The sequence below is a fragment of the Dendropsophus ebraccatus genome, chromosome 9 (genome assembly GCF_027789765.1).
Source record: "Dendropsophus ebraccatus isolate aDenEbr1 chromosome 9, aDenEbr1.pat, whole genome shotgun sequence".
Classification (NCBI taxonomy): Eukaryota; Metazoa; Chordata; class Amphibia; order Anura; family Hylidae; genus Dendropsophus; species Dendropsophus ebraccatus.
This window is the reverse complement of record NC_091462.1, coordinates 37,377,544-37,395,624: the sequence shown is the minus strand read 5'-3', so window position 1 is coordinate 37,395,624 and position 18,081 is coordinate 37,377,544. Positions and strand designations below refer to the sequence as shown.

Genomic DNA, 18,081 nt, shown 5'->3' with positions numbered 1-18,081 from the left:
GGGGGTGATAGAGGAGTTGAGGGGATGATAGAGGAGTTGAGGGGATGATAGAGGAGGTGAGGGGATGAGGGGGTGATAGAGGAGGTGAGGGGATGATGGGGGTGATAGAGGAGGTGAGGGGATGATGGGGGTGATAGAGGAGGTGAGGGGATGATGGGGGTGATAGAGGTGGTGAGGGGATGATAGAGGAGGTGAGGGGATGATGGGGGTGATAGAGGAGGTGAGGGGATGATAGAGGAGGTGAGGGGATGATAGAGGAGGTGAGGGGATGATAGAGGAGTTGAGGGGATGATAGAGGAGGTGAGGGGATGATAGAGGAGGTGAGGGGATGATGGGGGTGATAGAGGAGGTGAGGGGATGATGGGGCATCGGGGGGTCTAATCGGGGCAGAAAAATCCTATTCAGACCTGAGAGGGATCCGGGCAGCTGTCAGTGAACCGGGCCGGCGAGGACTGGTGGTGCGCGGGGCTCCCCCGCTCCGGGCTGTGACAGGATTGAAATGCGGCCTGGGAGATGGGGCAGCCCCGGCGTCCACCGCCCGCCGCCGCCGCCGCTGTTTCCACCTGGTGGCCCTGGACGCCGGGGCTGCCCCATCTCCCAGGCCGCATTTCAATCCTGTCACAGCCCGGAGCGGGGGAGCCCCGCGCACCACCAGTCCTCGCCGGCCCGGTTCACTGACAGCTGGCCGGATCCCTCTCAGGTCTGAATAGGATTTTTCTGCCCCGATTAGACCCCCCGATGCCCCATCATCCCCTCACCTCCTCTCTGCCCCCATCGCTCTCGGGTCCGGCAACCGCAGGGGGGACAGCATGCAGCAGACGCTGCTGTGCCCTGCTCCCCCTGCCATCAGCCTTACTCTCTCCATCTTCCCCCCGCAGCATCTCCAAGCCCGTTCCCCCACAGAACGCTGCTGAGCTGCTGCTGGGGGAAAGAAGGAGAGAGCTGCGGTGACTGGTGCCGGGACAATGCTGGGTGATAGCAATGTCCCGGCACCCAAAGCAAAAGTTTATTAAATTTCTCCCCCTCCGGCGTGGGGGCGGGGGGGAGAGGGGGCGGGGGTGGAGAGAGAGCTGCACACAGTTCTCCTGTACAATCACTGTGCGGTCTCTCTCTCCTCCCCGGTTCTCGGGCTGGGACCTCAAGAAAATGGCGCCGCCACCCGCCCCATGTACTGTAGCTGTGTACTGCGCATGTCTATGCACATGCGCAGTACACAGTGACGGAGCCTCCAGTGAAGTGAACCAGACGGACTCCGTCGGTTCACTTCAATGATGTGGAGGTGCCGTATAGTGTCTGTGTGTGTGTCGTGAAATGACGTCACACACAGACACTATAAACATGGCAGCCCCCTGTGCAGCAATACATTTTAGAAAAAAATACTGAAACACTACATTAAAAAAAAAAAAAAACATCCTACAGACTTATTTATACTTATTACTTTTCATTAAAAAATTATCAAAAACGTGACACTGTCCCTTTAAGACAAGGGAAAATGCGGCTTTCATATACTACATTTGGGTTATGCAAGAATTTAAAAAAAAAAAAAAACATATGGAGCAATATGTGATGAAGGTGCAACTGGTGGTTTGCTCTTATGCAGCTCATACAGACTATACTTACAACTTTCCAATTACATATTGGTATTAAAAAAAACAAAAGACAAAACACATTTTCTAACAATAATCTAAAACGTAAAATATTTGAAATAGTTATAAAAGAGGGTGTAAATACTTTATTAATGAACAAAAACAGATCCTTTAGACTCCTGGTTTATCTACCGGAACTCCGCGGCCTAAGCCCAGAAACTGGTTAATTTTCATAATGAGCGTGGACAACGGTAATAAATACAAATTACTAATACATTCATTCATCTTCATTCAACTCTTGAGGCAAAAACCACTCGAGAAAACAGGGTCATTACTTTTATTTGGAGACTATTCATTATCAGACCCATTGATTACATGCCAATGATTATAGGTCTTGGCCACCACTCGCAGATCAACTATAACAATCCATGCAAGGGTCAAAGGCTACGTATCAGCACAGAGCCCTTACCATAGAGACTGCTTAATGGGACAACACTAATAAACTGGAAAGTCAGCAGATGTAGCAAAAAAAATGACTTCCATAAAAATACCCATTAAAAAAACTTTGCAAACAAATTACAAATATGAATTGATTTTTTTTCCTGTATAAAAAATTTTGACTTTTGGGGAATTGTATGAGAAGTATGCAAGAAATAGATATATTTTTTTAAATAGCAACAAAATAAATAAATAAAATATACAACCCTGACAAAAAGGGGGAATTTTTTTTTTTTAAGAAAGCACCTACAAAAAAATGTAATTGATAACATTTTTATTGTGTACAATATTAACCAACGCAATAGTTTCCTTTTCTTCTCTGAAAATGAGAGCAGAACAGTCAGTTCATTTATCACGAGCAATGATGACCTTTATGTTTTGGATATTAAATTTCACTACCTACTTGACTTGCTGGAAATTGCCCCAGTGGAATTCTATATAATTACACAATAGCTATAAAGGCTTTTCAAAACTTAAAGAGAAGATGTTAGTCTGGCGCTGGAGGGGGTCTACTAGGAATATGTCATCGGCCACCCATAGTAAAGTCATTCAAACTGCACTGACACCATCTGAACTAAGCACAAAAAATATTACCGTGCTGATAAAGAGGATAAAGAGCAAAGTGCTGAATAATAAATCAAAAAAGGCCATGGTAGATCTTCAAAGGATTCTATAGTTATGAGGTCAGCCTAAAAAGCATTCCTTCATGGTGGACACTCACAGATCACAAATTGTTAAGGAATTAATGTATATAAAGTTTTTCCAAACACGTTTCTGGCTAATCAGATGAGATACTAGAATATGGAGACATAAGAATGTCTAAGGACATAAATTATTTTGTGATTTTCAATTTAATATAATGTTATGTAATTTTTAGGCAATGTAATATTCTCCGAACCTAAATGCTCAGCATTTGACTCCCGGCAGCTGCAGAAGTTGGATGTAGCCATAGGCTAAGTAAAACTGACGGCTGTCTTTCATGGCAAATGACATCCCTTATTATAAAAATAACAAACGTTATTTGTGCAATGGTGCCCATTGTTATGAAAGATGGCCATCATTTTTACACAGTTTGAACCTAGCCATAGGCTGTATCCATGTTTTCAAAGACTTTGTAGGCCTGCATCAAACCCCTGCAGCTGTGGGGAGTCAAATGCCAAGCATTCGGGTTCAGAGAATGTTGCCAAACTCGAATGGTTTAAGAGCAGTCCTCTTTCCCAATTATGGCTGTACCCCAAACAAAGACTGAAACAGCCAAGAGACCCTCCCACCTACTGAGCTAACAATGAGATAATTCTAGAATTCAAAATTTGCCCTAGGCTGTAATGCATAATTCACAACACATGTAACCCATACAATAAATGCAGTGGTTCACTGCTTAACACTGGCACTACCTGGATGGACTTGTCTCGGCAATGACAGCCAGCTTAACCAATCACTGGCCACGGTGCTGTCTCATCTCAGCAGACTGAGATGGCTGAGCAGGCAGTTACTGCTGAAACAAATTAATCCCAGAAATGGCAGCGATAGGGTTCAGAGGGGAGCCCAAAGCCACTGCAGGACGACACCGGGAAGCATAGAGAATTGAGATGTTTACTATTTTGTATAGAAGGCCAGCATTATATAAAAAGTTTTAAAGTGCTGGAGTACCCCTTGAACATTTTACTAACATCAATTAAAGTAGCACCTTCATACTATATAAACAATTATAAGAGGTGTATCGTGTAAAGTCAAGCACTTGAGTGGTCATCACATGACCAAGACTATAGATATTTATCCGATGGACGGTAACAATAAAACAGTGCAAGAAGAGATCTAGAAAACCACGCGGAAGTAATACAGGGAGAATTTCAAAAAGAAAAAAAAAAGGGTTGTTTTTCATTACACAAAGAATAGCTGAAAATGTAAAAACAGTTTAAAAAAAGTTTAAAGTACAAACAAAAGCAAAAATTAAGTCCCCCCTAATGGCCCACATCCACCTGAGCATGCTTAGCGTACCAAGAAAACTGCAGTAAAGACTGAAGGCTGACCAGCTTCTCATTTACAATAACAAGTGCTGGGAAGTTGAGTTAAAAAGCATTTATACTTCCTCATAGCCTCAAGTCTTAGACTACATCTGTTTTCTTTAATACACAAAACCAGAGTTAAAATAGCTCCATTTATCACAGCATGATTGTAGGCAGACAAACCAGCCTGTCTGTTTCTAGATAGTGAAAGCAACTGTTATTAATCACAATTACAGGACCCACAGTACAAGAGAAATTGCATCAATATTTGTCCCCCTTCTTTTTTTGTGCCGAAACGCCAAAGCTTGGCCAAGAATGTCAGGCCACGTCCTGAAGGTCAGTAAGTAAAGATGATTTCATTTAGTTAATTCAGAGCAGCAAGTTCATGTGCCACATGTTAAAACAAATTTTCTCTACTTTCTGGTCAGGAGCCAAGCTGCAAGTCTTAAAGCTGACCAAGTCTGGTTTGGACTAAGAGTAACTTCTACTGAAAGCTTGAAAACTTTCCACAATTCTAATCAGAAGTTTTGGAACTTCTTTCCAGAAAAGTTTAGGTATTCTGAGCCCCATATTACGATGAGCTTTAAAGACGGGAAGTTCTACTTTTCTTCATAAGTTCTACAATTGCCACATTGTCCAACCACTAATCTCATAGCTACCTATGCAAGTCTACAAAAGTCTGCAGTATACAAAATCCAAAAAAGGTTGTAATATTTTTTGGATGGAAATTGCAAAGAAAAAAGTAATTTCATAGTGCTGCAAATATAAATTCAAGTCTCTGCAAAAAATAGCAGAAATTTTAGCTAAAGAATGTTGGAATGGAAGCTGGAAGAAGGGGGGGTAGTTTTTAAGGCAGAAGGCAGCATGTTAGGTAGATACAGTACTTTGATCAAGGACTTTTATTACCAGTTGATAGAATGATCTATAGGACCACAAAAATCTGACAGTCTGAAAAGCATCAATAAAAGAGTAAGATAATGCAAATAATTGTGATGAGCAATGTCTGACCTAACCCTATGCTATCACAAGAAATGGAGGGTTCAGGCACAGACTGTAATATTAGATTAGGGAGGAAAGACTTATTGTGTGCAGAAGAGCCCACAGGCTGTGGCTTAACAGAATGATGGAGAACCACAATGGAGTAAATCCTGTACTAGGTCTTAAGGCTTTTACTCTTATGTAACTATACACCTAACAGGTTAAACTGGTCATTGATTGGGAAGAAAAAAAACCTTTTTTTTTTTTTTTTCTTAAGCCATCCTTGGACTACACCAGGTGATATGCAGGAATCCTGGAGGTCGGACTGAAAGAGTGAAGAGGACTAAAGCGGGTCCTGCAATGCTGATCAAGGCAGCAGTGTATCTCTACATGTGGCTGTACCCTAACTTCATTCAGGCTGTTTAGGTTGCTTTGCTGACTGCCAGGGGTCTTAGGGTTGAAAATCCCATGTTAACATAACTGACAGCTCAACCATAGGCTGATAATGTATGTTGCAAAAAAAAGACAAAAACCTTTAAAAGAGAACCTATTCTCACTTTCATGGAGCCTGAGGTCATTGGTCCTTGGTGGCTTGTCCGCAGCCCACTGGCCTTGACTGACTGGACTTTACCCGAACTGTTTGGGTTTGCCAATATTCTCTGGACCTAAACTTTGAGCAATTGACTCCTGGCGTCTGGAGAAGTTGGTTGCCACTGTTGGGATAACAGGAAAATATGGATACAGCCTAATGGCCCTATTCCACGGAACGATTATCGTTAGTTTTCGGACGATATCAACCGCTACGGACGATAATCGTTCCGTGGAATAGAGTGCAACGATCAGCCGACATCGTTCATGTCGGCTGATCGTTGCAGTCGCTTGTTTTTCAACATGTTGAAAAACAAGCGACTGATATAGCAGCGATCTGCTGCCGTCGCTCCGTTGAATAGGAGCATCGGCAGCAGACGCTGCTATATCCTATGGGCTGCCCGGACGATCAGCGATCCCCCGGGCAGCCCCCCCCCAGCTCCCCGCCGCCCCGCCCGCACTCACCCGCTCGCTGCAGCCGCGGTGAATAGCGGCGGCAGCGAGCGGGGAACGAGGAGCAAACGAGCGCTAATAGCGCTCGTTTGCTCCTCTAAAACGACCCGTGGAATAGGGCCATAAGGCTATGTTTGCACGCTGATAAAACAGCAGCCGTTTTTTGACGTAGCCATTGTTTGCAGTGTGCTGTTTAACATGTTCCTCCAGCTGATACTACATTATTGGCTGGAGGAACATTATTTAAAGTCCACTGAAATCTGCCAACTGTATGGGTGTGCCATTGATTTCCATGCACACTACAGCGGTATGACAGTCACACAGTGTGTCAATTATCTGCGGCCGCTGTGTGGAAACAGCTGGAAATAATTGACATGTCAATTATTTCCACGGCCACATTAAACAACGGCCATTGTTCAATACACTATGTGAACAACGGCCGTTGTTTCCAATGATTGCAATGCAACCAATTTTTTATGACAAGAACGTTTTTTTAAATCGGCAAAAACGGACATTCTTGTGATAAAAAAAAAATGGGCTACCTAGAATGGTATCCAACTTCTCCAGACAAGAGTTAAATGCCCAGTGTCTGGGTTTAGGAAAATATTGCTGAACCTTAACAGTTTGGCAAGTTCACTCAACACTAATCAATGCTGGTGGGTTGGGAAGAAACCACTGGGGACCGACTCAAAAAATTTAGGCAGCATGAAAAAGATTACATGTTTCAATAAAAGAGGTTGGACGACCAAAAACCAAAGATTACCACTATATCACAGGATATGTAATAAATGTATGATTGTTGGAGGTCTGAATGCTGTGACCCACAGTGATCACAAGGACATGGGTCCTGAGTCCACTATTAGAATGGAATGATACTTAAGCATGTGCGCTGCAGCTCTATTCACTCTCCAGGGGACTGGCAGAGATACCGGAGCACCACACTCTACTATCTCCACCAGTACCACATAGAGCAACAGTGTGCATGCTTTACAACTGCCCTGAATAAACAGGTATCTCTGGATCGGTCCTTATGATCAGAGGGGGTCTCAGACTCCCGGGAATAATATGGGAAGGGGATAAATGTTGCTTATGATGCAATGTACTTAAAGTGTCAATGTCGTTTAAAATTTATTTGAAGAAATCAATAGTACAGGCGATTTTAAGAAATTTTGTAGTTGGGTTTATTAGCCGAAAAATGCGTTTTTATTATGAAAAAGCAGTTTGACGCTCTCTCTCCCCTGTCTTCATGGTTCTCTTATGGAGACGGGAGGGGTTGAGGGAGACGAGGCACCAAAACAACAAATAGTTAATTTAAAGCTACATCACAGGCTATCTCCTCTAAAGTCAGTACTGACCTCTCTGACCTCTGAATACAGGCTTTCACACAGGCCCCTCTCCATAGGTTACACAGGGTCCGACTGATGTAAAAGAGTCGAGATTTCCTGATAATGAGCAGTGAAGGAGAGAGAGGAGGGAGGGGGGGGGGACTTGGGGAAAGTCTTTTTGAATGCAGATAATGGCATATTTGCCTAATAAACCGAAACCCAATTACAAAGTTTCTTAAAATCGCCTGGACTATTGATTTCTGCAAAAAATAAATAAATAGTAAATAAAAATACGACAGTGACACTTTAAAGTACTGCCAAATGCAACCTATAGGACTAACATTTACTCTAACTCAGCGTTTCCCAACCAGGGTGCTGCGGCACACTGGGGTGCCGGGAGAAGCCGCCAGGGGTGCCACGGGATCCTGGTGGGAAATATGTCTCTTTAAGCATCCCAAGAAGCTGCGTGGCCGCTTTGATGTTCTGCCCGAACAGTGAGCGGGCGGAACATTAAAGTGAGCATAATGTAGTAGCAGGACCTGTCAGCGTCCTGCTCCTACATTCACTCCGGGACGTGACCTCTCCGGCATTCGTTATGATGTGACGTCATCACGTCTGCCGGAGGTCCCGTCCCCGCGGCTCGCAAGATGAAGCCCGAAGAGGAAGGAGAGTTGCTCCCTGCAGCCACACAGCATGGATCAGGTGAGTAGGATGTTTTTTTTTTTTTAGGGGCACCTCTGGGGGCACTTCTGGGGGCATTATTAGTTTATGGGGGCAACTCTGGGGGCATTATTAGTTCATGGGGGCACAGCAGGGGATTCTACATATAGGGGGCATCCCACATTCCTACTCACTTTACTGCACATAACACCAAACAGCGCAGTTACTTTGGGAGCCTATAGGAGGGAGAAAGGAAAGGAAGTTGCTAGAAATGTGCGGAGCCTAAATTGTTTGTCTCGCAGGTTCTAAAGAGATGAAACGTATCTGGAAGAAATCATCATGGAGGACTGGACGGGATGGAGAGGAAAAGGGAAAGTGACGCCTCAGATCAAAGAAGACGTCAACTGTGAGTCACTGAATGACAGTTTTCTTATTTTTTAGAACATTATTTAGTAGCGGTGCCCCGAGGAAATCTTTTTTTCCAAGGGGTGCCCCGAGGTGGAAAAGGTTGGGAAGCACTGATCTAACTACTGAAGGGCAACACTGTGACAAATAAGATCCCAGGTAGTGTCCACTGTAGGTCAACATACTGTAGAGAAAATCTATTATTAATATTATGGGGATGCCATAAATAGCCGGTACAAAACGTTACCGCATGCCAGAAAATTAAAGCATGTAGCAATGGAAATTACAAGTCTAATAATGAATTCTCATCAACAGAATCCTTTATCAGTGTGGTCACCTAAACTTCATACTAGAACCTATTCCAGAAGTAAGTGCAGTGTTCAGTAGAGTCCAGAACAACATCTGGATTAAATGGATATATCTGAAGGAAAATAAACCACCGCATGTTGTTAATGTGCCAAAACCTGCCCGGACTGTATGATCAATGTCTCACTGTTTTTGTAACGGCTGAGTTAACTAAAGCAAACACTTTGGTAGGGGTCATTTACAGACTCTCCTCAATGATACCGGCTGCAATTACACAGATGATGTTATAGTCGCATTGTTCATCTGGATTCCGCTAAAATGACATTCACGTGTCACCTATTACGCACAGTTTACTAGAGGTTAAAAAAAACAATAATTGGACGCACTATATCACCATAATCTATGAGACTTTATAGGCCTGACTATGCTTCTAAGATGGATTGATGTGAATAACGTGGTAACTACTGAAACCTGCTGGAGAAAGTAAGGTGCGTTCTACTACAGTGAGCTGCTTGGTAACTACAGGCTGAAGACAGAATTAGGTCTGCCTAATATAGAATATATTTCTAATATTGAAGAAAATATGTTTATCGTGGCTCAGTAATAACCCCTTCTAAAACAAAAAAAATCTGTGTTGCAGTACAAAATACATGCAGTAAAATGATTTTACAGCATATACTGCGATTTAGTCTGGTAAAATGGCAACCCACATGCCAGAAACCTAACAGATTCCATTACAGTTTATTAGATCTGAACATCGGTGGTGTAATGGTGCGTTTACACAGACAGATTTATCTGACAGATTTTGGAAGCCAAAGCCAGGAATGGATTTGAAAAGAGGATAGATCCCAGTCTTTCCTTTATGACCTTATCCCTGTTTATAGTCTGTTCCTGGTTTGGGCTTCAAAGATCTGTCAGATAAATCTGTCTGTGTAAACGCACCATTAGTCAAATGTATTATTTTCATTGTTCCGCCTTCATAATAAAGCGGAACAAAAGAAATAACTCAGATGTGAGCAAAGCCTAAAAATACCAAATAGGCCAATAATTCTCAAATCACCAACCACACTTAGGCCTTATTCACACGTCCCGTAAAATTATCTAAGGTCGCAGATCCGTGACAACGGACAATTTTAAGGACCATTAAATACTATGTGTCCATTCATGCTGTCATCCGTGCCGTGATCCTTGTCATGAAAAAATAGGACAGGTCATAGTGCGGATGGCGGCACGGATGCCTCCCCCGGTCCTTTCACCGCTCCAGTCTCTCCCCTGCTCCTGTCACCCGCTCCAGTCTCTGCCCTGCTCCAGTCACCGCTCCCATCTCCCCAACTCCTGTCACCAGCTCCCATTTCTTCCCCGCTCCTGTCACCGCTCCCCTGCTCCTGTCACTGCTCCCGTTTCTCCCCCACTTCTGTCTCTCCCTCGACCCCCGATGCAGCGCATCCAAACAAGACTGCAAGATGCAAGACTGTTTTTCATGGAGCGGACAAAATCACGCTCTGTCAAAAACACTGGACATATCTATCTCTCCCGTCAATTACTGGCCTTAGCAAAGACATCTATGCTGGATCATTCATGTGGTCTTCTAATTTCATCTACCACACGTTTCCATTATAAAAGGAGATGTGCAGTCAATAAAAGAGAATGTAGCCCGGAGAATTTAGCCATCCAATGCTCTTATGCACAGCAAGTGGATAAGACCTCTCAAATGGAGAGATAACCCTATTCCTGGGAAAACCAAATGTTTTCTTAAAAAAAAAAAAAAGCAAGCAAAATGACTACAAGTTTAAAAGGTTAGAAAATAAGCCAAAGTGTTACCTCCATGATGATGTGAAAGGCTCCCACCATTAGCAAGAATCTCTTCCCTAGCAGCAAACTGAAAGAATAAATAAAACCGTGTTAACAACCGGGAATGTGACCATAAGCAGTATTAACTAGAACATGCCTCCATAAACTGCGTTAAGCTAGTAATTTTCCATTAACAAAAAAATACTATAAAATAGCGACTTGTGAGAAGACAACATGTGTCAGCTCATTCCAGTTTCTTGTCACAGAGAAAAACAATTCTTCAATTTATAAAAATTCCTGCAAACTGCAGTAAAGTAAAAAAGGTAAAAAGTGATAATAAATCTACTAGATCACCAAAAGAGGTATATATTACCTCAATTTCTTCATAGACGTGAACAGGGTCACTAATGCCTCTGTAATTGAAGGCAAAGTAGAAATATACACAGGCACCAGCGTCATAGGTCTGCGTCACCCTAAAAAAAGAGAAGTAACATTTACACAGTAATCACAAAGAGACTTCATGAAAGGTAATGGTTATACATGTTTATTTCACAAAGACAGGAACAAAATGTAGACCTAAAATTTATTTTTATATATATATATATATATATATATATATATATATATATATATATATATATATATATATATATATTTTTTTTTTTTATTATTATTTTTTTTTTTTTTTTTAAATATACATTTTTAAAACCTAGAAACATTCACAAAAATTTAAGAAACAGTGTGTGTTAGCAGAGAAAAGCAGAGTGAGGCCCACCGATAACCCAGGCCAACCCAACAGGACTGAGATGTAAAGATGTGTACTCTACTTTGTTACTTGGAGACCCTTAATATCACGTTCCCTTCAGACTGGTTCATAATAAAGAAAATGGAGGAAAGTAACAGAAAGCAATTGCTCAATCCCACCTAAAAGGTCATCATACACTAAATGTCAGTATAAGGTATATGGGGCTCTCCCAACCAACCACCAACAGATGATGTTGGTGGAGAGAAGGGTTGGGCTGTGCCGAACGCTCATTTGTCTGGGGAAGTGGTAAACTCTCGGCTTATTAAAGAAAAGTATATGGTTAGCTTAACGCCTTCAAAGGAAGAAGTCAACGTCAACATTAGATCTGCAATTTTGAGAGTCTTGCTGCAGAACCTTGTTTATTCACTATATAATAAGTGCAGATACTGAATTTCTATTTACCCAAATGGGGAACAAATTCACATGTAAACAGGGCTGTGGAGTCGGAGTCGTGGAGTCTGAGTCGGAGGTAGTTTTGGCTGGAGTCGGAGTTGGAAAAAAAAAATGTACCGACTGACTCCAGCTTTCAAAAAAATCTTAAAAAAATGTAGAATTGAATTTTGATATGAATTTTACAAGTTTTGCTCTTGAATATATATTATGAGTAACATTCTAATAGGACACTGGCCCTATTACGTAAGGGGGGGTCATGGAAAAGTTGTCAGTCACTATTTGGCAGTTTGTTTCTGAGCTGGAAGAGTCCATTGTGTGGGGGGAGATCTGTGCTGGTCTCTTTCCTGGATGCTGGATGACTGTATATGAGTAGCAGTGTAATATGAAAATATCCCGTGTAATATAGAGGAGGAGAAGACATAAGTAGTGTAGCAGTAACCTCTGTTCTCAGTGTGGGGTTTTCTCTCTGTGAGAAGATTGTGTTTTTCTTCAGTGTTCAATGGCTGCAGCTGTGTGTGTGTGTGTGTGTGTGTGTGTGTGTGCTATGGCTGCAGTAGGCTGTGTGTGTGCTATGACTACAGCAGGGTGTGTGTGTGTGTGTGTGTGTGTGTGTGCGCTATGGCTGCAGCAGGCTCTGTGTGTGCGCTATGACTACAGCAGGCTGTGTGTGTGCTATGGCTGCAGCAGGCTGTGTGCGCGCTATGGCTGCAGCAGGCTGTGTGTATGTGTGCTATGGCTGCAGCAGGCTGCGTGCGCGCTATGGCTGCAGCAGGCTGTGTGTATGTCTGCTATGGCTGCAGCAGGCTGTGTGTATGTGTGCTATGGCTGCAGCAAGGTGCTCTCTATATCATTATGTGTGACCCCTCTCTATATCACTATGTCTGACCTCTATATTACAGTGATCTGGCATTGTTAGCAGTATTTCTGTGTGTATGGTGAATATTTAGTTAGAAACATAGAAGATTGTCAGCAGGAAAAGACCACCTGCTCCATCTAGTCTAGTTCTGAGTTGTTCAGGACATTGAGGCTGGAGACTAGCTGCATCCTCTGCACACACACAGGCGAAGGTGCTTTATATGTTTCAGAAGTCGCCCCAGGATCATGTAGGACATTAGGGAGAAGCTGCTGAGCCAGTGTGATAAATAACTCCCCTGGTATATGACTGGCCATTTATAAAGGAGCAGGAGTCGGAGTCGGTCCTGATAAAATTCAGGAGTCTGAGTCGGAGTTGGTCCTGATAAATTTCAGGAGTCGGAGTTGGAGTCGGAGCTGCAGCTTACCAACGCCACAGCCCTACATGTAAATCTCCATAACTTGCTGCTGCAGACTCCCCCTATGAGTGTTAGCCATTGCTACTGCATTAAACACAAACATAAAAACACACACCTAGACTTTCACCAGGTTCCCATTTATAAGACGCCTCCTACATTACAGATAGCAGATGGTGTACAAAGGGCTCCTGTTCCAGATGCATAGTAATAAATAGGGAGCCTGGTTATGAATTTGCTGTTTGGGTTGTATACATTGAGGGGTAAAAGGTTATCTAGGCTTGTCTAAATATATAAATCCACAAGGCTCCCACATCGTGATCGGTTTCCTTTACACCAACATAGAAAGATTTACAAGGAGAAGATCAGAACGACATAAATAATGTTATCCCGACAGGGGTCACATCCTGAGAATAGAATTCATATGTCCATTTATATCGCACCTCTTATAAATACATAAACTTTTATTTGTCCACATTTTCATATAACTTGTTCTGGTTCTGCCAAAAATGTTTGTGTACTAGAGGTTACAGGGATACTTCATTAAGTCATACCCCATAGTCCCAGCAGTCGGATCCTGAAAATGGTGACTTTACCGTCCCTAGTAAGAATGGAGCCCCTTGCGTTATGGTCAACGTTCCATTCAATCTCTATGGGGCCACCAAACATTTCTGAGCAGTGAACTTCGAAATGCTCGGCGGCCCCATACAGAATAATTGGCGCACAGGCTGCACATGTGTAGTGTGCTCCAATCAGTCTCCGTTCCCCGGGGTTGGACTCCAGATCTGCTTATTATGAAAAAGGGGGGATAGCCTAATGAGATGGGTATACCTCTTTAAGATTTATTTAGAACAGAGATACACTCCTTTTCTGGGACTTTACGGTTAACAAGAGAACTCCACAACTGTGTGCTTCACTCCCTGGCCTGCTGTGATGTCCTTCCAGCTTTAGAAGACAGGCTCAGTTATAAGTCCCAATGGATCAAAACTTCCATAATTCCTCATCAGGCAGCACCCTGATCAGTACTGGGGCTGTCTACAGATGGGTCCTCTCTCCTTCTTGGGAAGTTTTTGCTTGGCTTATTCCTGGTAAAGTACTGAAACATTAACCTCAATGGAAAGATACCTCTAAAATGGGAAATACTAAGTATTTAATAAAACACACATCAGGAGAGTTGACATGTCTTCAAGTGATACTCCAAAGATTTGGTGTATCTCACTGAAGAACACTGAACCACAAAGGTTTCAAGACTACAGGCTGCTGGATTACTGGAATTTTGCAGCATACAAATGAATAAATAAAGGGTAAAAAAATAACATGATCATGACACATCTCTTAAAAAAAATAAAAATCAGGCTCTTTATAGCCAGCTATGGAAAATACTTCCTTACAGATCTATATTTAGGTCTCAAATATGAATCTGAATTTTATCATCCTCAATAGGATCCTATATTCTACGACTCCTTCATGGGCCAAAAATATCAAAGGGAGTACTGAAAGCACTGACCGCTCTGCAAATCAGATATAGAGATACACACATCCCTGCTAGCATAGCATATACACAAGAATAAAGGCTTCAGTATTTTCCTTGCTTGTGGAATCCACTGAGCTGAAAATGAATCGCTGACCCGCTGCATTACTCTTGTTGAAAGATTGAATGGTACAGTAGCTATTAAAGTCCAGCTGTTAAAACATATTCATAAATGTGAAAGAGCAGAAGTCATTGGCGGTATTCATGCTGCATATGTAGTCTGCTCTACAGGCCGTCTATCCATCCCTTATCGAGGAAGTGTAAGATACTGATGGCTAAAATGAAGTGCGGAGCATGAGACAATATACAGTTTATGCATCTACTATCACTACTTGTAAGACATGATATTACAAGTTGTTTTGTTGGCTGCTTCTTGGATCCAGGGATTTATTCTCATTCTAAGAGCCCCATTACATTTGACGATTATCGTGCGAAAAAATAATTTTATCGTTTGAATTTAAACGATAATTGTTCTGTGTAATTGCAGGCAACGATCAGAAAATCGTTCGTATGTCGTTAGATCTGAACCTAAAATTATCGTTAATCGTTCGCTAATCGTTTGCTGTAATTCCACATTCGTTCGCTCAAGTTCCGCAATTGTTCACTAACCATTCAGTGTAATTGCACATTGTTCATTGTTTTGCTGGGATCAGAAGGAGTAAACGATCGTAGTAACGATCGCAATAACGATCGTAGTAACAATCGTATTTAACGACCATCGTTCTGTGTAATATGGTTAACAATTTCAGGTTAACGATAAACAATCCCGTTTGCGATAGTTTATCGTTCGTCGTTAATCGTTAAAAATCGATACGTGTAATAGAACCCTAAGGGTACTATTACACAAAGCAATTATTGGCCATACTTGGCCGATTACTGTACGTTCTGGCTGATAATCGCTTTGTGTAATAGGTTGTGTTTTAAATAACTGATCAACTGACAAGCACAATTTTGGCTATTTTTTTATTTAAAGCATGATCTAAAATCCCTATAACGATAGCAATGGCCTCATGGTCCTATGAGCCACCTAGACTATCTAAAATCATAAGTATAGAGTACATCTTGAATGTACTGTTTACTTATCAACTGGTATGTACATCGGTCATGAGTTATGGGGGTGCCACTGATCACGAGTGTCCTGAGTGAAAGGAGTAAACTACAAAAGTGAAACAGCACCTCTTTAGGAGATCTGATGCACGTTGTCTTGGAGGGCTTGGTACGTCTTGTCCTTGGAATAAGTGTATAGTCGAAAACAGATCCACAACGCACAGGTTGTAGCTTCATTCACCAATGCATTGTTTCGGCTGCCTTTGCCAAGCATATAATAAACAGCCAAAACATCATATGGATGAATAAAGCTACAAAACTCCAACCCTTGTATCGCTGTGCTGTCATCATGCCTTAGCCCATGTTCATACACAGATCTTTGGGGCTGAAATGTTCTGATGCGAGCGCATCAGTGCGCACCCGCATTACAACTCTCCACTGCACACTATGGATCGAGCGGCTCCACAATGTGCACGGACAGGGTTTTCTGTGGCCGCTATTCAATGAATAGCGGACGCAGAAAACTGACATGTCAGTTGTTTGCAGCGCCGCTAGGAATCCTGGCCGGAGTGTATACACTCCGACCGGGATTGCATAGGTGACAACGGCACGTATATTTTCGTGTTAATCACAGCCTTTGTTGCTATCGGCAACAACTGCTGTAGTTATATGGAAATATACGTTGTGTGAACATAGCCTGTATCCAACTTCTTCAGCAACCGATAATCAAATGCCACACGCTCAGAATGAACCAGAGTGTCCTCTAGGTTGGCTCATCTCTAGTCATTAGTAAGTAGCTATATAGACTTTTATTGAATTGCATCGGGTTCCCGCAGACTGCTACATCTGCACTGAATTTAAGATTGAGATCTCTAGTTAATTTTTTTTTTTTTTTTAAATATCTGAATTTGTATCACGGGGGGTGGCTAAGAACATTGTCTCCTATGTGGGCTTAAACGGAGTAAATCAGAAGCATGGGGCAAGTCGCTGGTACCATGCTTCTACAAACTGTAAACAAGGTAGGGGAGCTTATTGAACCAGATAAGGGGGTAGAAGATATGTGAGATCCAAGAGAGTAGGAGAACCTAAGAGGCCAGTCTAGTTCAAAGCTCAACATGATGGGTCATTTTGAATTTCAACCAGGGTGCCCAGGTCTTCTCAAATTTAGTATGAGACCTTGACGTCATGAGAGTGAGATAGTATAGGTATACATGACATCGGGAGAAATAAGACATTGTTTTGTGGTTAGTGAAATTAATAAGTACAAGAATATTGTGAAAGGATGCCAAGAGCTTTCTAGCAGAAAGGTCTGTAGTTGGGTGTTCTCCTCTTCTAAAATAGACCTCCTCATAACATCAGGATCTATTTTTAAAAAGATCAAAATAAAATAGAAATCATATGAATAAAATATTGAGTAAGACTCCACTCAAACAGGAAAAGCATGGAGGTGGCTGGACCTGCCGCGTCATGCAGTTTACATTAATGCCCCATAAAAATATATGGCGTTTGCAGATTTGGAGGGACGTCATTGCTAAAAACATTTGCAGACCTCACCAACTCTGAGGTCTGCTGTATCAGCTGAGCTAACTTTATTATCCCGCACACAAGTATGCCTATAATACAGAGGTTGTAATTGTTAATATTGCAGAAGCTACTAGGATCTTTAAGGAGACAAAAAAAAAAATCAGCTTTACTGAACATTAGATAACTGTAGAGTAATATCCAGGGATGTACCAACCAGGGGTGCAGAGGCTGCAGTGGGACATAAGTCCTGATGCTCAAGAGGAACAAAGGGCCTGTGCCATCAGAAGAGGACAATACCATACAGGATGGTGGAGGGGCCCTTGTAAACATTATGAGGGGCATTTATGAAGACTGGCAGGATTTCCCCTGGCAGGATTCACTAAGAGGTGCACGCCTCTTAGTGAATCTGGTCGTCCGGGCGCCCGAACCTGCGCCTGGCATACTAAACCTGCGAGCAACTGTAAATCATGATAAATGAGGCGAGAGGGGAGGCCACGCCCCAGCCCGCTCATTGGGTGAGCGGGGCATATGGCAGGCGTATGCCAGGGAGAGGGGGCGAATCTGCACCTTTTTCCTGGCGTACACCTTGGGCAGACCTTGCATAAATGTCCCCCTTTGTCTCAAGGCCCAGCAGCTTCAAATTAAGCTATAGGTAAACTAACATGGGAGAGCACTATTTTATTTCACCTGCTGAAATGTAAGTTTTTCTATAGAGTACTGTGATCACATAACTAGGACATCGTAGTAGGTTTGTATGGAAATCAATAGATGCATCATAATATAAAAATGTGTTGTACCAAATAAACTGATAAATTATAATATTAAATGTAAGCTAATCTTTAAATTGTGGAGAAAAAGCTATATTACACAAATGGACAAGAAAAAAAAACACACCAAGGAGGAGTTGTTGGATGAAG

General features: G+C 42.4%; 1 protein-coding gene across 1 annotated transcript in view; it reads right to left on the bottom strand.

Moving 5' to 3' along the window:
* Positions 1-18,081, bottom strand: part of AGPS (alkylglycerone phosphate synthase) — a 160,995-nt gene that overhangs the window by 9,840 nt on the left and 133,074 nt on the right. Inside the window, exons 18-19 of the mRNA XM_069983004.1 lie at positions 10,970-11,069; positions 10,627-10,684 (exon numbers count right to left, since the gene is read on the bottom strand). Of these exons, the coding sequence (XP_069839105.1) occupies positions 10,627-10,684; positions 10,970-11,069 (158 nt within the window). The remainder of the gene's footprint in view (positions 1-10,626; positions 10,685-10,969; positions 11,070-18,081) is intronic.